The 13,949-nt window shown below is 38.8% G+C and overlaps 2 protein-coding genes across 3 annotated transcripts in view; one reads left to right on the top strand and one right to left on the bottom strand.

The window, feature by feature from the left end:
- The window catches only part of LOC115587352 (neuroepithelial cell-transforming gene 1 protein-like), an 8,840-nt gene extending 6,892 nt beyond the window's left edge, over positions 1 to 1,948 (top strand). The window contains exon 12 of the mRNA XM_030427182.1: positions 978 to 1,948. Coding sequence (XP_030283042.1) covers positions 978 to 1,324 — 347 coding nt within the window. The 3' untranslated portion in view covers positions 1,325 to 1,948. The remainder of the gene's footprint in view (positions 1 to 977) is intronic.
- A 4,153-nt stretch (positions 1,949 to 6,101) lies between these two features.
- On the bottom strand, positions 6,102 to 12,478 carry asb13b (ankyrin repeat and SOCS box containing 13b). 2 transcript variants are annotated; one of them, XM_030425123.1, is made up of 6 exons: positions 12,203 to 12,478; positions 10,529 to 10,754; positions 10,292 to 10,442; positions 8,341 to 8,475; positions 7,441 to 7,632; positions 6,102 to 7,340 (listed from the first exon to the last, which is right to left on the bottom strand). In XM_030425123.1, the coding sequence occupies exons 1-6, from the start codon at positions 12,277 to 12,279 to the stop codon at positions 7,192 to 7,194; spliced, it is 930 nt and encodes a 309-aa protein (XP_030280983.1). In that variant the 5' UTR covers positions 12,280 to 12,478; the 3' UTR covers positions 6,102 to 7,191. The 2 variants fall into 2 exon arrangements, with proteins under 2 accessions (XP_030280983.1, XP_030280982.1); XM_030425122.1 differs by having other exon boundaries at positions 10,529 to 10,728; positions 12,232 to 12,476.
- Between the last annotated feature and the right edge of the window lie 1,471 nt (positions 12,479 to 13,949).

The raw sequence follows: 13,949 nt of genomic DNA, 5'->3' as shown, positions 1-13,949 counted from the left end.
TAAATGTAAGGGCATGTATTCACTCTCTTTTATCTCTATTCCCTGAATGAAATATTGGTCTCTTCAATAGTTGTATCTAATAGATGCTGGATAGAAGGGTTTATCTCAGTGTTTTTGACATAATTTGTGGCTGATTAACAGTCATGAAAGTGAAGCACAGCTGAAAAAATGCTTTACAGGGCTGAGGGGAACATACTTGGATGATCAGTCTATGTTGGCTAATCACAATAAGAGACCCCTTTCACACTGTGCATACTAATGTGATCCATTAATATGATAAATATTTATTAGATGGGATGGAGGAATTACAAAAAAAACTATATCTGATTGCCTGCAGTGACATAAATACTGTATTGTGTGTGCATGCAGCCTCCCCCATAATGTCACACCTTTACTCAGTGTACCACGTATCTTTACATTCGTTACAAATGCAAAGTCTCTTACTCAGCAATGCATTATTTGGTTGGAAATTGTTGACGACAAACAGACGACAGCACTTCTATATTTTTTAACTATAAAGCAAGACTGCAAAACCTCCAACTTACCACTGTACTGTTCCCTGTCTTCACTCTGTGGAGAGAACCTGCAAAGGGCTAAAAATAGACACACTTACACCCATTGATGAATTCAAGGGCATCATGAGGAGTGTGGTGAAGGGGGTAATTTTTTTAATTTGTTAACATCTGTTCCTCTGATTTATTTTGGATTTTTGTATGTCATGCTGTATTTGTTGCATTGTTATATGTTGTGATTTTGTATGGCTGCTACCTCAGGTACCTCCAGGTTTCTCTTGGAAAATAAATTTGATCTTAGTGGGACTTCCTGGTAAAATAAGAAAAAAAAACAGCAATATTGTAAAGCATTTGGGGTGTTTGTAGTGCTGATGACATGGGGGGGCATTACACTTGATTTTTGTATGCTACACCTCCTTAAAAAAGCCTGCTGACTGTATTTCTGTTCCCTCTGTGTCTCTCTAGCTAAGAATGTCTTTCGTGTGAGCTCTCTGGATCCATCCCATGGCCAGTCCCACACTCTGCATGTTAATGATGTCTACCACAAGCAGCAGTGGCTCAACTGTCTGCGCACCGCAATGGCCCAACAACAGGGGGCTCCACCAAGAGCTCAGCAGGGAGGAGCTGTCAGAGCCAAGCGTCGCTCCTCCACCATCTCCACCACCTCTACCACCTCCACCGACTATGACGAGGAGACAGACGAGAACTGCCCGCCCACATCTGGCCCTAAACTCCGGCCTCAGACACTCTCCAAAACCAGACTGGACCAGAAGTTGCAAGGCTCACTAAAGAGGAAGGAGACCAAAGTGTAGACATTTTACCCGTCCAAAGGGTTCCTCTTAAGACAGGCACATGTGCGCGACTATGTCCTCTATGGTCACATGTGTCTTCTGTGAATTTTCGTGCAACCACTATGTTTGTGCTTTTGTCTGTATAGCTGCACTGAAATGTCCTTTCCAATCATTTCCGTCCAAATTTTATATCAATTTTTTAATGTCATTAGTTTACAAACAAAAAAGTGACATGTGACAGTGTGACTGAAATGTATGTTTACACCAGCTAAATGTGCGTGGAATTAGGGTTTTATTTGTCTGCCTAAAGTTTATGCCACTTGTAGCTTGATAGTCGACACATTTAATCTTTCTCTGTTTTTTGCTGTATTCAAAATGTCAGTGCGTGTATATAATAGGCATCCTGTGAGAGGTTGACAGTTGTGTTATCTGTGTCAAGATAAGGGATCAAGAAACAAAGCTAAGTGAGACAAGTCTAAAAATGTTTGAGATTAGATGTAAGATAATGACCAAGCGCAGTGACCACAGGTCAGATAAGGGAAAAACATTTCTCAGAAGAAAGGAAAAAAAAGAATCATGATGTTTTCAGTGAAACGTTGTTTATGGGAGAAAAAAATAAAACATTTAGTTTGTGCTCTCAAAAGACTCTGAGTGTGACTGACTGTGAATGTGTTACAACACGTCCTGTACTTTGACCCCTGCAGACACTTCCTTTTACTGCTGACAGAGTTGTTCAGCAGTGTGTCGCAACATGCCAGGCAACAGAAGCTGAGGAAAAACTCAGATGTTTGCTACTTTACACTTACTGTGATGAAATTGTGGAAATCCTTAATGTAGTTTTTTTATTTTTTTCGGTTCAGAATGATACTTTAGTGAAGGTAGTTATCTCTTTATTGAGGTTTCCTTATGATATACTGTCTTGAAACATTAAAAATGTCACTGAAAAATCACTTTATACTTATATACAGTGCTGAAGAAAATTTGGTTTTCTACCTTCTCACCGTAGCTTAGTAAGACTTCCAACCAAGCTTGATTTTGGCCTGAATACTAAAGAAGGGGCTGTGATGGTATTTGCATTAGCATCTCTGGTTTTCCATAACTGCAAAGGTAAATTTACATGTAGGTAAAGAATAACTATCATATTTGCTGTTATGCTTTGTGTTGCCTGGTGTTGTACTCAATGTAAAGCAGTTGATCATCAATGTTTGGTGAGGCCTGATAAAAGAACAAAAATGTCAGCATTAATGTGTAAAATAATCAATACAGACAACAAAATGACTGCAGAGTTTCATTTGGAAATAAAAGAGGACTTGAGTATCCAAACCGAAACTGCACCAAGAGGAAGTACCTTTTATTATTTTTGTCCTGGAGAAAGACAGACTTCAGTCATGATGACAAGGACTTCCTCCTGCATGAGCAACTCTTTAGGCTTCCTGTATAGTTTAACTCATCTGGTTCACCAGAATGTAACCTGTATTTTGGATGCAGGTATCTGGGACAAGATCAAAGTCATTAAGTTCCAACTAACATGTCCACAGCAACCTGTGCCTTACAGAGTCCCACCACAACGGCAGCTGCATGGCAATACACCTAACCCACTTGACTACTGGGGCCTCACAAAATATCAGCCGTTGAATCTGAAGTATTTATAGCTCATTGAGGGCAAACCAACGCTAGCAGCTTCTCAACAACCTTGACGAAAACAGCAATTGTCAGATGCATTTTTCTGCTGATGTTAACAACTGCCAATGTGTGGTGTCCTTATAGGGTTACACTGGTTTACAATTCACAAATCCTTCTGATAATATTTCTTTTGTTTAACAGTAGCTCAGCGGTTCTCCAAGGAAAAACTTGCATGCTATCCTGATGCCCTTCAAATGTAACAGTTTCTTTCCCCAGCGGTGATCAGCAGGGAAAGCTGATAGGACCACTGCTGATCTGGTAGGATCAAATGGCTTGGGGATTTGCATCTCTAGACAGTGATGGAATATAACTAAGTAAATTCACTCAGGTACTCTAGTAAAAATGTTGAGGTACTTATGCACTCCTTGAGTATAACTATTTTCTGCAACTTTATACTTACACTCAACTACAATCTGTAGTCAAATACTGTACTTTTTACTCCGCTACATTTATTTGATTACTTTAGCTACCTTAAATTTTTGTACATGCCACATTTAAATTAATGTAATTCTATCGGCAATCAGACTGAAAGACAGTAAGAAATATATTTTTTTAAATAACAATTAGGAATGTCATCCAGGCAGGTCCACCCATAACATATAGCATCTACATACATGAAAATATGTTTTATTTGCTATAACTTATAAATTATAAACTAAAGTACTAGCGATATGGGTGACTTTCACTTGTAACAAAGTAATAATATAACATGATTTAACATGATATGTTCACTTTTACTCGAGTCTGACTTTATACAACACTGTCTATAGATTTGTTCAGTGACTGGTTTGCTACTATTTGTTTAAATTTAGCTTGAGTGAGTTTGCACAATTCTGCCATAGCTTCTGCTGTAGCAAACACGTGACACACGTCCTGTTCTTTCAGTCAACAATGTCATTAGTTTAACACGTGCGCTCCATAAGTACAGAGGAACCCAACTCATTACACTTCACTCCGCCCCCAAAGGCAAAACAGTGAGATTGTCGTGGTTAGTCCCACAGTTGCCAAGTCCGCTTATTAAAAGCGACTTTGGGCTTGTTTTTCACTTATAAATATTGGTAGCCGCGGGGTATTTGGGCTTGTTCTTCCTCGATCCTCTTCCTGTTGTATTGCACGTCATATTGTTTTGAAGTCCTTGAACTAAAACAAAAAAGGATCATAAAATATCAAAACAATCATAAATACAATGATGCAATGCAATACATTTATGGATTCAGGGTGACATGTGTGTGTGCATTTATGTGTTTTGTTGTTGTTGTTGTTGTTTTTACTACGACCAGAGAAGTCGCTTGTTTTGGGCTTGTTTTCATAGGCCCACTTGCTTGTTTCTCTAGTAGATTTGGCAAACACTGGTTAGTCCGGTTAAACAGGAAGTACCACCCAGTCTTATAACGGCAGGCTAGCGGCTGTAGCAGCTCATACTGAAGATACGCGCACATCCCTAAAAAATACGAGCGTAAAGTCATAACATTCATTTGCCTTTGCCCCAACTGCACTTTTTTGTCGTGTAGTTTTAACGCCACACTAAACGTTATTTCGGTATTTGTTTTCCTCTTTAGCTAGCTTTAGCTCCTAGGTAATTAGCTTTCGCTCAGACCGGAAGTCAGGATTTTCTAAATAATAGTCGTCTCCAGATGTGACCTCCCAGTTACTTTTTCACATTTTATCACTACACATTGTCGACTTATGACAAGCTTTGTTTCTGTAGACGTGTTATATCTCGAGATGAAAGTTTACATGCTTTTAGGCTTTTTCTTCAGTGTTATTAGATGCATCTTCCTTTACATTTATTCTTGGCACTAAGGGTTACAGAGGCCAGAGACAGTACCTCTGCCTTAACATACTTGGCCAAGCTAACTGATTTTAAATGTAGTTTCAAACCCTCTCTTAGCTGCCAGGACTTACTCTGGTGTAGAAATATTCAATTTGACTGTGTAAAACTTTCTCAAATGAACAATAACAGGGTTTCTTATCCCCAAAACAAGGTTTCATGAAGGGACAAACCTTCATTATTTATCTATTATCATGTGTATTGAGTCTAAACATACTGCATTTGGCTGGGCTGGCAAAACCTTAAAAATCCCCTGATGAAAATAGAGGATATGACTTCGATCAACAAACTTGGGGATTTTGTTCCTCTTTTGAGATCACACATCCGGTAACACACTGTTTCTGTTTCTTAATTATCACTGTCAGACATTTTTCACCTGATACCTTTCAGGCTCTGTAACTGCAGTTCATGTTCAGACTTGTGTCTTAAGTAAGGCAGACTGAATGGATGCATTTATTACCCACTCATGGGTGTGTCTCGTTTTCACTGCAGGTTGTGGCTGCAGATTGTTCTCATCTGATCTTCAGTCATTTCCTCTCTAACCAACAACCCTTTATATATCTATTGTTAGTCCTGCAATGTACTTGACAATGACAGGTTACACTGTATTCTGCTCCAACTCATCTTCCCCGCCCACTCCCAGTTTGCAGTGTATGCCTGATTGGCTTGCAAAGGTGATCTGTCAGTGAGATCTTTTCAAAGGATTGCTGTCAAGACATTTACAGATTTCCTACTGTATATTCACCAGGTCTCCTTTCACCCAGAAAACTTTCACCTACATGTATGTTTACATGTCAAACTCTCTGAACTGTCACAAAGATTTACAAACCACCTCCCCATTATGATAAATCTCTCGGGGTTTGGCATTGTAATCCACATTTAAATTAATGATCTAATAACTGTTTGACCTTAATTTCTCTATTCATTTGATTGTGATTTGTTTGAGGCCTATTGAGCTCTGCAAACTGGTTAAACTTTGTTAACAAAGTAATCAAGTCATGTATACTTTTTATCTTTCCTAACGTTACAGAGCAGTTTCTATTCATTTCCATGCGTTGTGAAAATTAATTAAGCATTGTCTTTAATCTTGGAGTTTTGTAATCCATCACAGTAGGAGATGTTTTTTTAAGCAGATTGGTTTGAAATGTCTGAAATTAAATACTTTTGTTTTGACCACTGTGGCCCTTTGAAGGGTTCATCTCCTGAAAGAAACCTTCTTCAAAACCAACATTTAACCCAACGACGATTACATTTCAGTTATGACTAAAGACACAACATTGAAGATTTGTTTTTAAAATAGTCCCATAGGGGTCTATTTATTTACACAAATTTAATAGAGGTAGAAGCATCTGTATTATTTACAAATTTACATTAAAAATAAATAGTTACAGAATATATACAGTTACATACAGTGACATAATCCTATAAACAAACTACATCATGTTTCCTCAAGGTTCAGTAAGGTTTTACAGCATCTATGATAAAATCACGCTTCCTGTGTCATGACGAGCCAAGGTTCTTATTGATATATTTCAAGCTCCTTTAAATAATACTGTACTTATTAATACTAATCCAAATGCCTCCAAGTAACGCGAAATGGTTGGCAGTGTTGCAAGAGCCTCTGTAGTGCAGATATTGTGGCTGTGTTTACCCCTGCTCAGGTTGCAGGCGGGGGTAACATATGCAAAGTTCTGTGAGGTCAAACTCGATATAGTAGTACATAAAAAAAATCAAAAGGTGAGTTTTCTTCATAACATAGCATGCACATCAAGCTTACAGGATGCGTGATGGACAGTCTATACATGCCCATACAGTCCTGAAAGAAGATCTGATCGGACAAGATATATATCTGTACTGGTTTTCCTTTTCCTTTCAATAACTTGTAGTTATATTCTTTTGGCCTTCAAACTGACTGTTTGGTAAAGTCTCACTTCTCTTAACCACTACGAGCAGCCTTTTTTCAAACGAGCTGAAGTCAATTATGACAAAACAGCTGCACACTTCCTGTCGAGCATGACACAAAAAAAGAGTGGCTGCCAAGAACATTCTTCTCTGGAATTAGTGATGAAAGAGCCAAACTCCTCTGTCTGTGGGAATTGTACATATTTGTGGGCCAACAGGTTAGTCATAACAGCTTGATAACACATGTTAAGGCAGTCGTTCTGTTCCCTCATGGTCCAAATTAGTTAATGCAGCAAATTAAGCCATTTTTAATTTGCTTTGGGAGACGCTCTGCTTATTTAAATTATGAAATATCTGCGCCCTTGTAATCTGCCATTGTTAAGACATTTTATCTGTGTTGCACTTCTGCCAAAGTCAACATCCTGTCATGTGACTTTCCAGCGCAGCGCATCAAGAGCTGCATCTTAGATGATCAAACTTCAATTACTGGAGGTGGTATGTAAGAAAGAAAATTTATAATGCGATTGGGCAAACCCAGCTTGGAAACAACTTCACACGCTCTTTTGCCGAGAGTCCCTCTCAGAGCCACTCTGCTGATCTGCTGTAGACTGAGGGGGGTATCTAAAGAAGAGAAAGCAACAGAGATGATGTTTTATCTGTGGTCTTAGATTATGTGTATACTCACAGTGACAGGACGCATATTTTAAATAAGTAAACTTACTCTCATAGAACTCAAGGCAGAGATAAGAAGGAGATCCCAGACTGGTGTAGTTGATGGGTTTTTTGTTCAGGTTATCTCTGGCGTACACGTTCCCCCCAAACTCCACAAGTAGCTCAATCAAGTCAATGTTCTTCGTTTTAGCTGCATGATGAAGGGCCGTCTCATGTAGCTTGGCAGCATTCACATTTGCCCCTTGGTGAATAAGACAGAACTGTAAGTGAAATGAAAGTACCGTTCCTTTTCTGTAGCATTTGTGTTTATACATTTATCATATTTCCCTTTATAAAGGAATAGATTTTAGCGTCGACCTAAACTTGAAGTGATGCAGCACTTTTATCTCTGCACAGGAACAACAAAATGTTCTGCTTTTCAGATCAACTAACAGATACAGTAAGCATAAAACATTTTCATCATTTGCTGAAAGCTAGGACATAAATTAGTGTAATGGTATACCAGTTAATCTTAGTGTGGCTTAAGTAGAAAAACACTGGGACTACTGTGTTCCACTGTGTAATCTGATCCAATTTAAAGGACATCAACAACAAACATGCTTTATGACTTTCTTACAAAGTATCACACCACCAAACTAAGCAATTACTAAGAATTAGGCACAACAAATCTAAATCTGTGGATATAATGTGGTGATACATCTTAAATGTGTTATTTTCTCAGAAATAACATAATAACATCTTCAAATCATTTCATGATTGATCAACCATTTTTGTTGATTGATTAAATCAGTCCCAAAGTAATCTAAAGTACCAAGCCTGATCTGATCTTCTAAGTTATTGCTGCCTTGAAATAAGTAATACATAAAAGTACAACCAAAATAAAATATTAAATTATCCATATCCACTTTTGACCCAAAAATATTGTACCCAACTACAACCATGAACTCACCAGCATTGAGGAGAACTTTGGCGCAGTCATAATGTTGCCTTGCACAGGCTACATGAAGCGGCGTCCCGTAGTGGCAGTCATGAGCCTCCATAAAAGCTCCCCGATTAATCATGAGCTGAACACAATCTGAATTACCTATTGGGAGAGACAGGCAAATTAATTAGGTCAGGTAAAACGTATTTATAAAAGCGCATTTAAAAACAACTCACGCTGACAACAGTGCTGTACAGACTAGGGCAGGTGGCTAAAAATACAAGAAATACAGATGAAAACATTAGGGACATGTCATCATAGGCACATATCAGCCCAGTCAGATGAATTCAACACAATGGAAGAAAAGTATGATAAAAGCTTAGACTTGAGGGACTTGGAGGTAGAACAAGGGGTCAGGAGGTCTGTGATGTAGCAGGGGGTCGGCCTATTAAGAAACAGGAGAACCTTTTTATCGATTCAGAACTGTACTTGCAGCCAGTGGAGAGAGGCCAGAATAGGGGTTGATATGGTCTCTCATCTGGGTACCTGTCAGGAGTCTGGCTGCGGCGTTCTGAATTATGTGGAGGCGTGGAAGGGACAACTATCTAATCCCAGTGTACCGGGAGTTGCAGTAGTCCAAGCGACAGAAAAGTATGTATGAGTTTCTCGATATCTTTGAAAGAGAGAATTACTTGATTTGAGCAATAGCACAAAGCTGAGAAAACTAACTTTTACTTCCACATTTATTTACATGTCAAAATTAAAGGCGAAAGCAAATATCCCACCGAAGCTTTTGACATGGGGTTTGACAAAGGTGGACTGGTAGCTAAGCTTGGGTTACTAGCAAACAGGACAACGTAAGGCTTGTTTTCATTCAGCTGTAGCAAGTTTTCTGCCATCTCACTCTTATTGTCCTCAGGGCATTTCATGAGATTGACAAAATTGGATTGGTCCTCAGGTTACAGAGGGAGATACAGTTGTGTATCATCAGCATAGAAGAGGTAGAAGATCCTGTATTATAAAATTGGCTGAGAGGAAGCATGTGTAATGCAACACCTACTCAATACTGGCGATCTACTAATATATCATGATCCATGGTATTGAACAGTATCCCCACAGTTGCTAGAGTTGAAAGAGAGTAGCAGGTCATTATACAATTTCAACATGGCAGACTCTGCTATGATACGCCGTGAACCTGACTGAAGTCTTTCCGTTTTGGCATGTCTGTTTAAAATAAAACTGAATGCTCTACAGCACAGTAGTTTTCCAGGCACGGCTAGGAAATAAATCCCAGAAGGCAGAGAGTCACATTAATTACATTTAAGAAATGCCAGAAATAGACATCTTCTCCATCGATTCTGTGTTTTGAGCCTCCAACACTTATCTCCTGTGGCCTTTAATGGAGGCTGTAAATTGTTTGTAGTTTCATCCTTCAGAGGGTACAGAAGCTGTTGTTCAACTTGAATAGATTTTGGCTGGAGTTTCACTTTAAAGCTTTCTCCTTTCTAGTCATTTCGGTCTTCAAATAATTACTGCAATCATCCGAGTGTGTTCCAGTGCCGCAGAAGCATAGCCAGTACACTTGTGTCCCACAGCCTGACTGGCAATTGTGTAATAAGTTTTTTGCTTTATTGCTTCATCTTGACAGACATTTAAGTAATAATCAATAGCTTAACAGTCAGAGCTCTTTCATTGCGCTTTCCCGGTTCTGCTCCACCCTTCTTCTTGTCTTTATAGACGTCAATTTACGTCAATTTGCTATTACAGAAGACAGTAATATTGGCTTATGATTTCTGAAATGGTCACAAAATTAGTCATACTAGTGCAAAATGTTCTTTAGGAAGATCATTGAGGAACTTAAGGCCTTATTTGATGAATCACTTGTCTGGCAAGGCAAGACAAGTGAAGCGAATACATCTTGATAGACAAATAAATGGCTCAAAATAAATTTCAGCATGATGTATATCACAGGACGCACCTCCCATGCAAGCCTCATGAAGAGGCGAGAAGGTAAAAAGTGGTGGATTCACTGTTGCTCCATACTCCAGTAGCAGCTTCACACACTCCAGGCTACCAGCAGCACAGGCATCACACAGCGGAGTGCTGCCATCGATGTTACGCGCATCCACCTTCAAGTTAAAAAAAATATACCAATCAGTCAATCATGAAGAAAGGAATCAATTTTTCTTGTTGCAAATCAAGGGTACCATCTAACCTGTGCACCAGCGTCCAGCAGCAGCCTGACACACTGGGTCTGTCCCTGTATACACGCCTCATGCAGGGGAGTGATGGAGTCGACCGCTACGATGTTAACTGCTGCGCCTCCCTCTATCAGCTGCTGCAGCTGCAGGGCCCTGCCCTGGGCAGCTGCCTCATGCACTGCTGACCGGTCTGTCCAGAATCCAAGACCATGAGCTGCAAATATGAGAAGCCAAACACGACTGAGCCCTTCTATTCATAACAGCAAAAAGTTTTCCAGGTGTCTGGGTATTGACTTATCTGTTGATGACTAACAACTATATTTAGTATGTCAGGGAAAACCAACCTCTTTTAGAGGAAAACACAAAATCTGCTGGAGAAAGGGTCCAGACATGTGGTTTAAATTTTTGATTGCACATAGCTAACAAGCCTTAATGTGCAGACAAACTTGAAATTCTTTAAATTAATGGATTGAAACACATATTATAATCTCTGACAAAACAGTCGCACATGCCCCACTGTCTGTTGGTTGGTTGGTTTGTAAGCAGGATTACAAAAAACTACTAAACAGATTTCCACATGACTTGGATCTTGGAGTATGGGCCTTGGCCCAGAATATACCACATTAACTTTTAGGTGGAACCAGATAAAGGGATGTATCCAAGATATTTGAGATATTATAAGATATTTGACTTGCATTGCGGGTCAGGGCGCATTTTCATTAATCTCTCAAGGAACAATGCATTAATCATGATGAAAAAAATCAGGCGTAATTAGGTTGCTGGTATCTATGAGTGAGTACAATTGAATAATGGTTCTAGCAGACTTAAATGCGTTTTATTTTCTTGTATTGAAATAGGAATGATTGAATTAAAGCTCTACTGAGTGTCATTCTAGTTGAAATTGAAGTCTATCTGCAACCAATGGTATCAAGCATTTGATATAAGCTGAGATGCAGCCATTTCTGTATCATAATATATTCAGTTGTTAGCTGTGTGTGTCACCATTTTTCACTAAAACACTAGTGGAATGAAAGGTCCCTATAATGACATGTTCAACTATAAGCACTTAATAACAACATTGATTTAAGTAAGAATTTATCTTCAGAGACAGTCAAAATTAGCTTTTCTTACAGTTCCTCATTATGCAAGAGACAAAAAGCATATATTTAGGCCATGATCCTAGAGAAAAATGTAAATCACCTTTAAGTTGGGAAGCTTTACATATTTTACAGACAATGGTGATCATGACCATCTACACTGACTGACACAGAAAGGGGCAGAATGAAATCAATCACCCAGTCCATCACAATGGCTTATTGTAATGGACTGCAGGCTAATACACCTGCAGTTTGTGTTTTTACAATACATAGGCCTATCAGTGAATGTGCCAAATGCCTAAATCTGGTGCACACTGACTGATTTCAAGGACTGCTGCAGTTGCACAACATGTAGTTCAGTACCTGCTGGCCTCACTAACGAGCTTACAGCGGCTGTCATGCTCTGAAAAACTAACGTTAGCCACTTTAAGATAGCATGCTAAGCTAACATTGGCCTAGCTAGCTATACGTCCGAGAGACAGAAAGCTTGTCACTCTGAAATAAAAGCAGTATAAGCTAGTCGTGGACGCTGTCAACCCCATCCTGCGACTCGCTCATCTATCTTAGTTTTAAACTGTTGTCTGGGATTACTCTTGGTCACCATTCTCTAAGCTACTTACCGATTTCTCCATACAAGGACGGTCTGGTCCGAGTGATCTCCATTTCATGTTACCGTTTTCTTCTGCGTTAAACACGTAGGTTCAGCTGGACGTCTAATTCATTTTTTCATTTTGAAGCAAAGGAGTAAAGCCTGAAAAGACTGCATAGTACAACAAACAACGGTGGGCAGCCGGTGCTGACAGCTCAGTGTTTGCAGCGGAGGTGCAAGCCAAATAAACAATGGCTTGGAATTCTGGGAAATGTAGGCGACTGACCCACAGAATACCAGAGACCAAAAGGTTTTCCTTTATTTATTTATTGACAATAACAAATACTGAACAATAAAATTGTGTTGATATTGATAATTAACAATGTAGAAGAAAGAAAATACATTTATTTATTTCAAACTGATTGCTTAATTACATTCCCATTTCTAATTGGCTAATTTAGCTAGCATAACACTAGCTAACGTTAATCCATGATGTCTTGTATGGATGTGAATTTGCTGTGTTTCAACCATTTACATTTAAACAGCAGCATATTGTGCATTCATTGTAATCTAGTCATGTCAGGCACATTTTTATAATTTCGGAAAAATACTGAACAAAAGTCGTGGTCAATGGAGAGAGACAAACCTTTTGTTTTGAGCCATGAATTACACATATGATGTTTATCAATTTAAAGGTAATTTCCCAAGTCAAGAAAGTCGCAGTTTGTCGTAAAATAAATAAAATATCATCCAGTTTTGTGTTAAGTTACTCAGTGAACTCCATCGTCTCGCTCAACATGTGTCATCAACACCAACATGGCCAACTCGGCACAGGAAAAGGTACTGAAAAGATGTCAATCATAATAAACCTGTCCATATCGACAACTGCAATTAGTGTTGTCAGTTTTGTGAGCAAGTTTATATACGGGACCAGATGTACAATGTTTAAGTTAAGGTTTTTGGTGATTTTAATGAGAGAATGTCACTAACGCAACTGTAGTTGTCGTAGTAGTTTTTGTAGTTTGATGACAAACTACAACTTTCTCGAAGTGAAAAATAATCTTTTAAATTGACAAACATCATATATGCAGCTCATGGCACAATTCAAGCAGGATCAAAACATCACTTGTCTCTCTCCATTCACTACCACATAATATAATATCTATGGCGTGTTCGTACAGAAAACGATGCCAGTGTTTCATGTGGTGCAATAACATACAAAGTTAATGCAAAGATGCCAAGCAGCGTGCGTGATGCAAATGATGCAACACAAAGTTTGTAAGGCCTCAGTTTAGCAAGGGAATGCAAAATTGGTTCAGAGAAAGATATTCCCACTGTGACCCCCTGGGGGCACTGTAGCATTTAGCAACTGATGCAATCAGCTAACATTTCCTGTTAACTTTGAGCTAGTTCCATCTATGATCTTTCACCTCTCTGTGTAGAGGTAAAGGTTTTTTTTCAGATGAATCACATATTGAAAAACATCCTATACAGTAGATCACAGAAGGGATTTCTTTTTCTTTTTTGATCAGTTATGTATACTTGTAAGTCATAATCTGTAGGTCATATAGTTAAATAAAAATGATAAAGGCTAACTATAGTCACATTTTTGGAATTAGAAAAGACATAAGGTTGTATATTGCCTTGCATATCATTAGTAACAGTCGGGTCTTTACAGTAATTCCTGAGTGTGGCCAACTTGTACGGCTAACTGCAAGCTGCAGCTAAATATGTTTTGGTGTCCAGAAT

Source organism: Sparus aurata, chromosome 8, assembly GCF_900880675.1.
Source record: "Sparus aurata chromosome 8, fSpaAur1.1, whole genome shotgun sequence".
Taxonomy (NCBI): domain Eukaryota; kingdom Metazoa; phylum Chordata; class Actinopteri; order Spariformes; family Sparidae; genus Sparus; species Sparus aurata.
The sequence above is the reverse complement of the archived record's forward strand: the minus strand, read 5'-3'. Positions and strand labels throughout refer to the sequence as shown.

Bases quoted from the DNA above. Each gene is read 5' to 3' on its own strand.
- asb13b (XM_030425123.1), bottom strand. From the start codon at position 12,279: ATGAAATGGAGATCACTCGGACCAGACCGTCCTTGTATGGAGAAATCG. The intron at 10,443-10,528 runs GTTAGATGGTAC...TTTAACTTGAAG, and splicing joins TGCTGGACGCTGGTGCACAG to GTGGATGCGCGTAACATCGA. The intron at 7,633-8,340 runs GTGAGTTCATGG...TTATTCACCAAG, and splicing joins CAAAGTTCTCCTCAATGCTG to GGGCAAATGTGAATGCTGCC.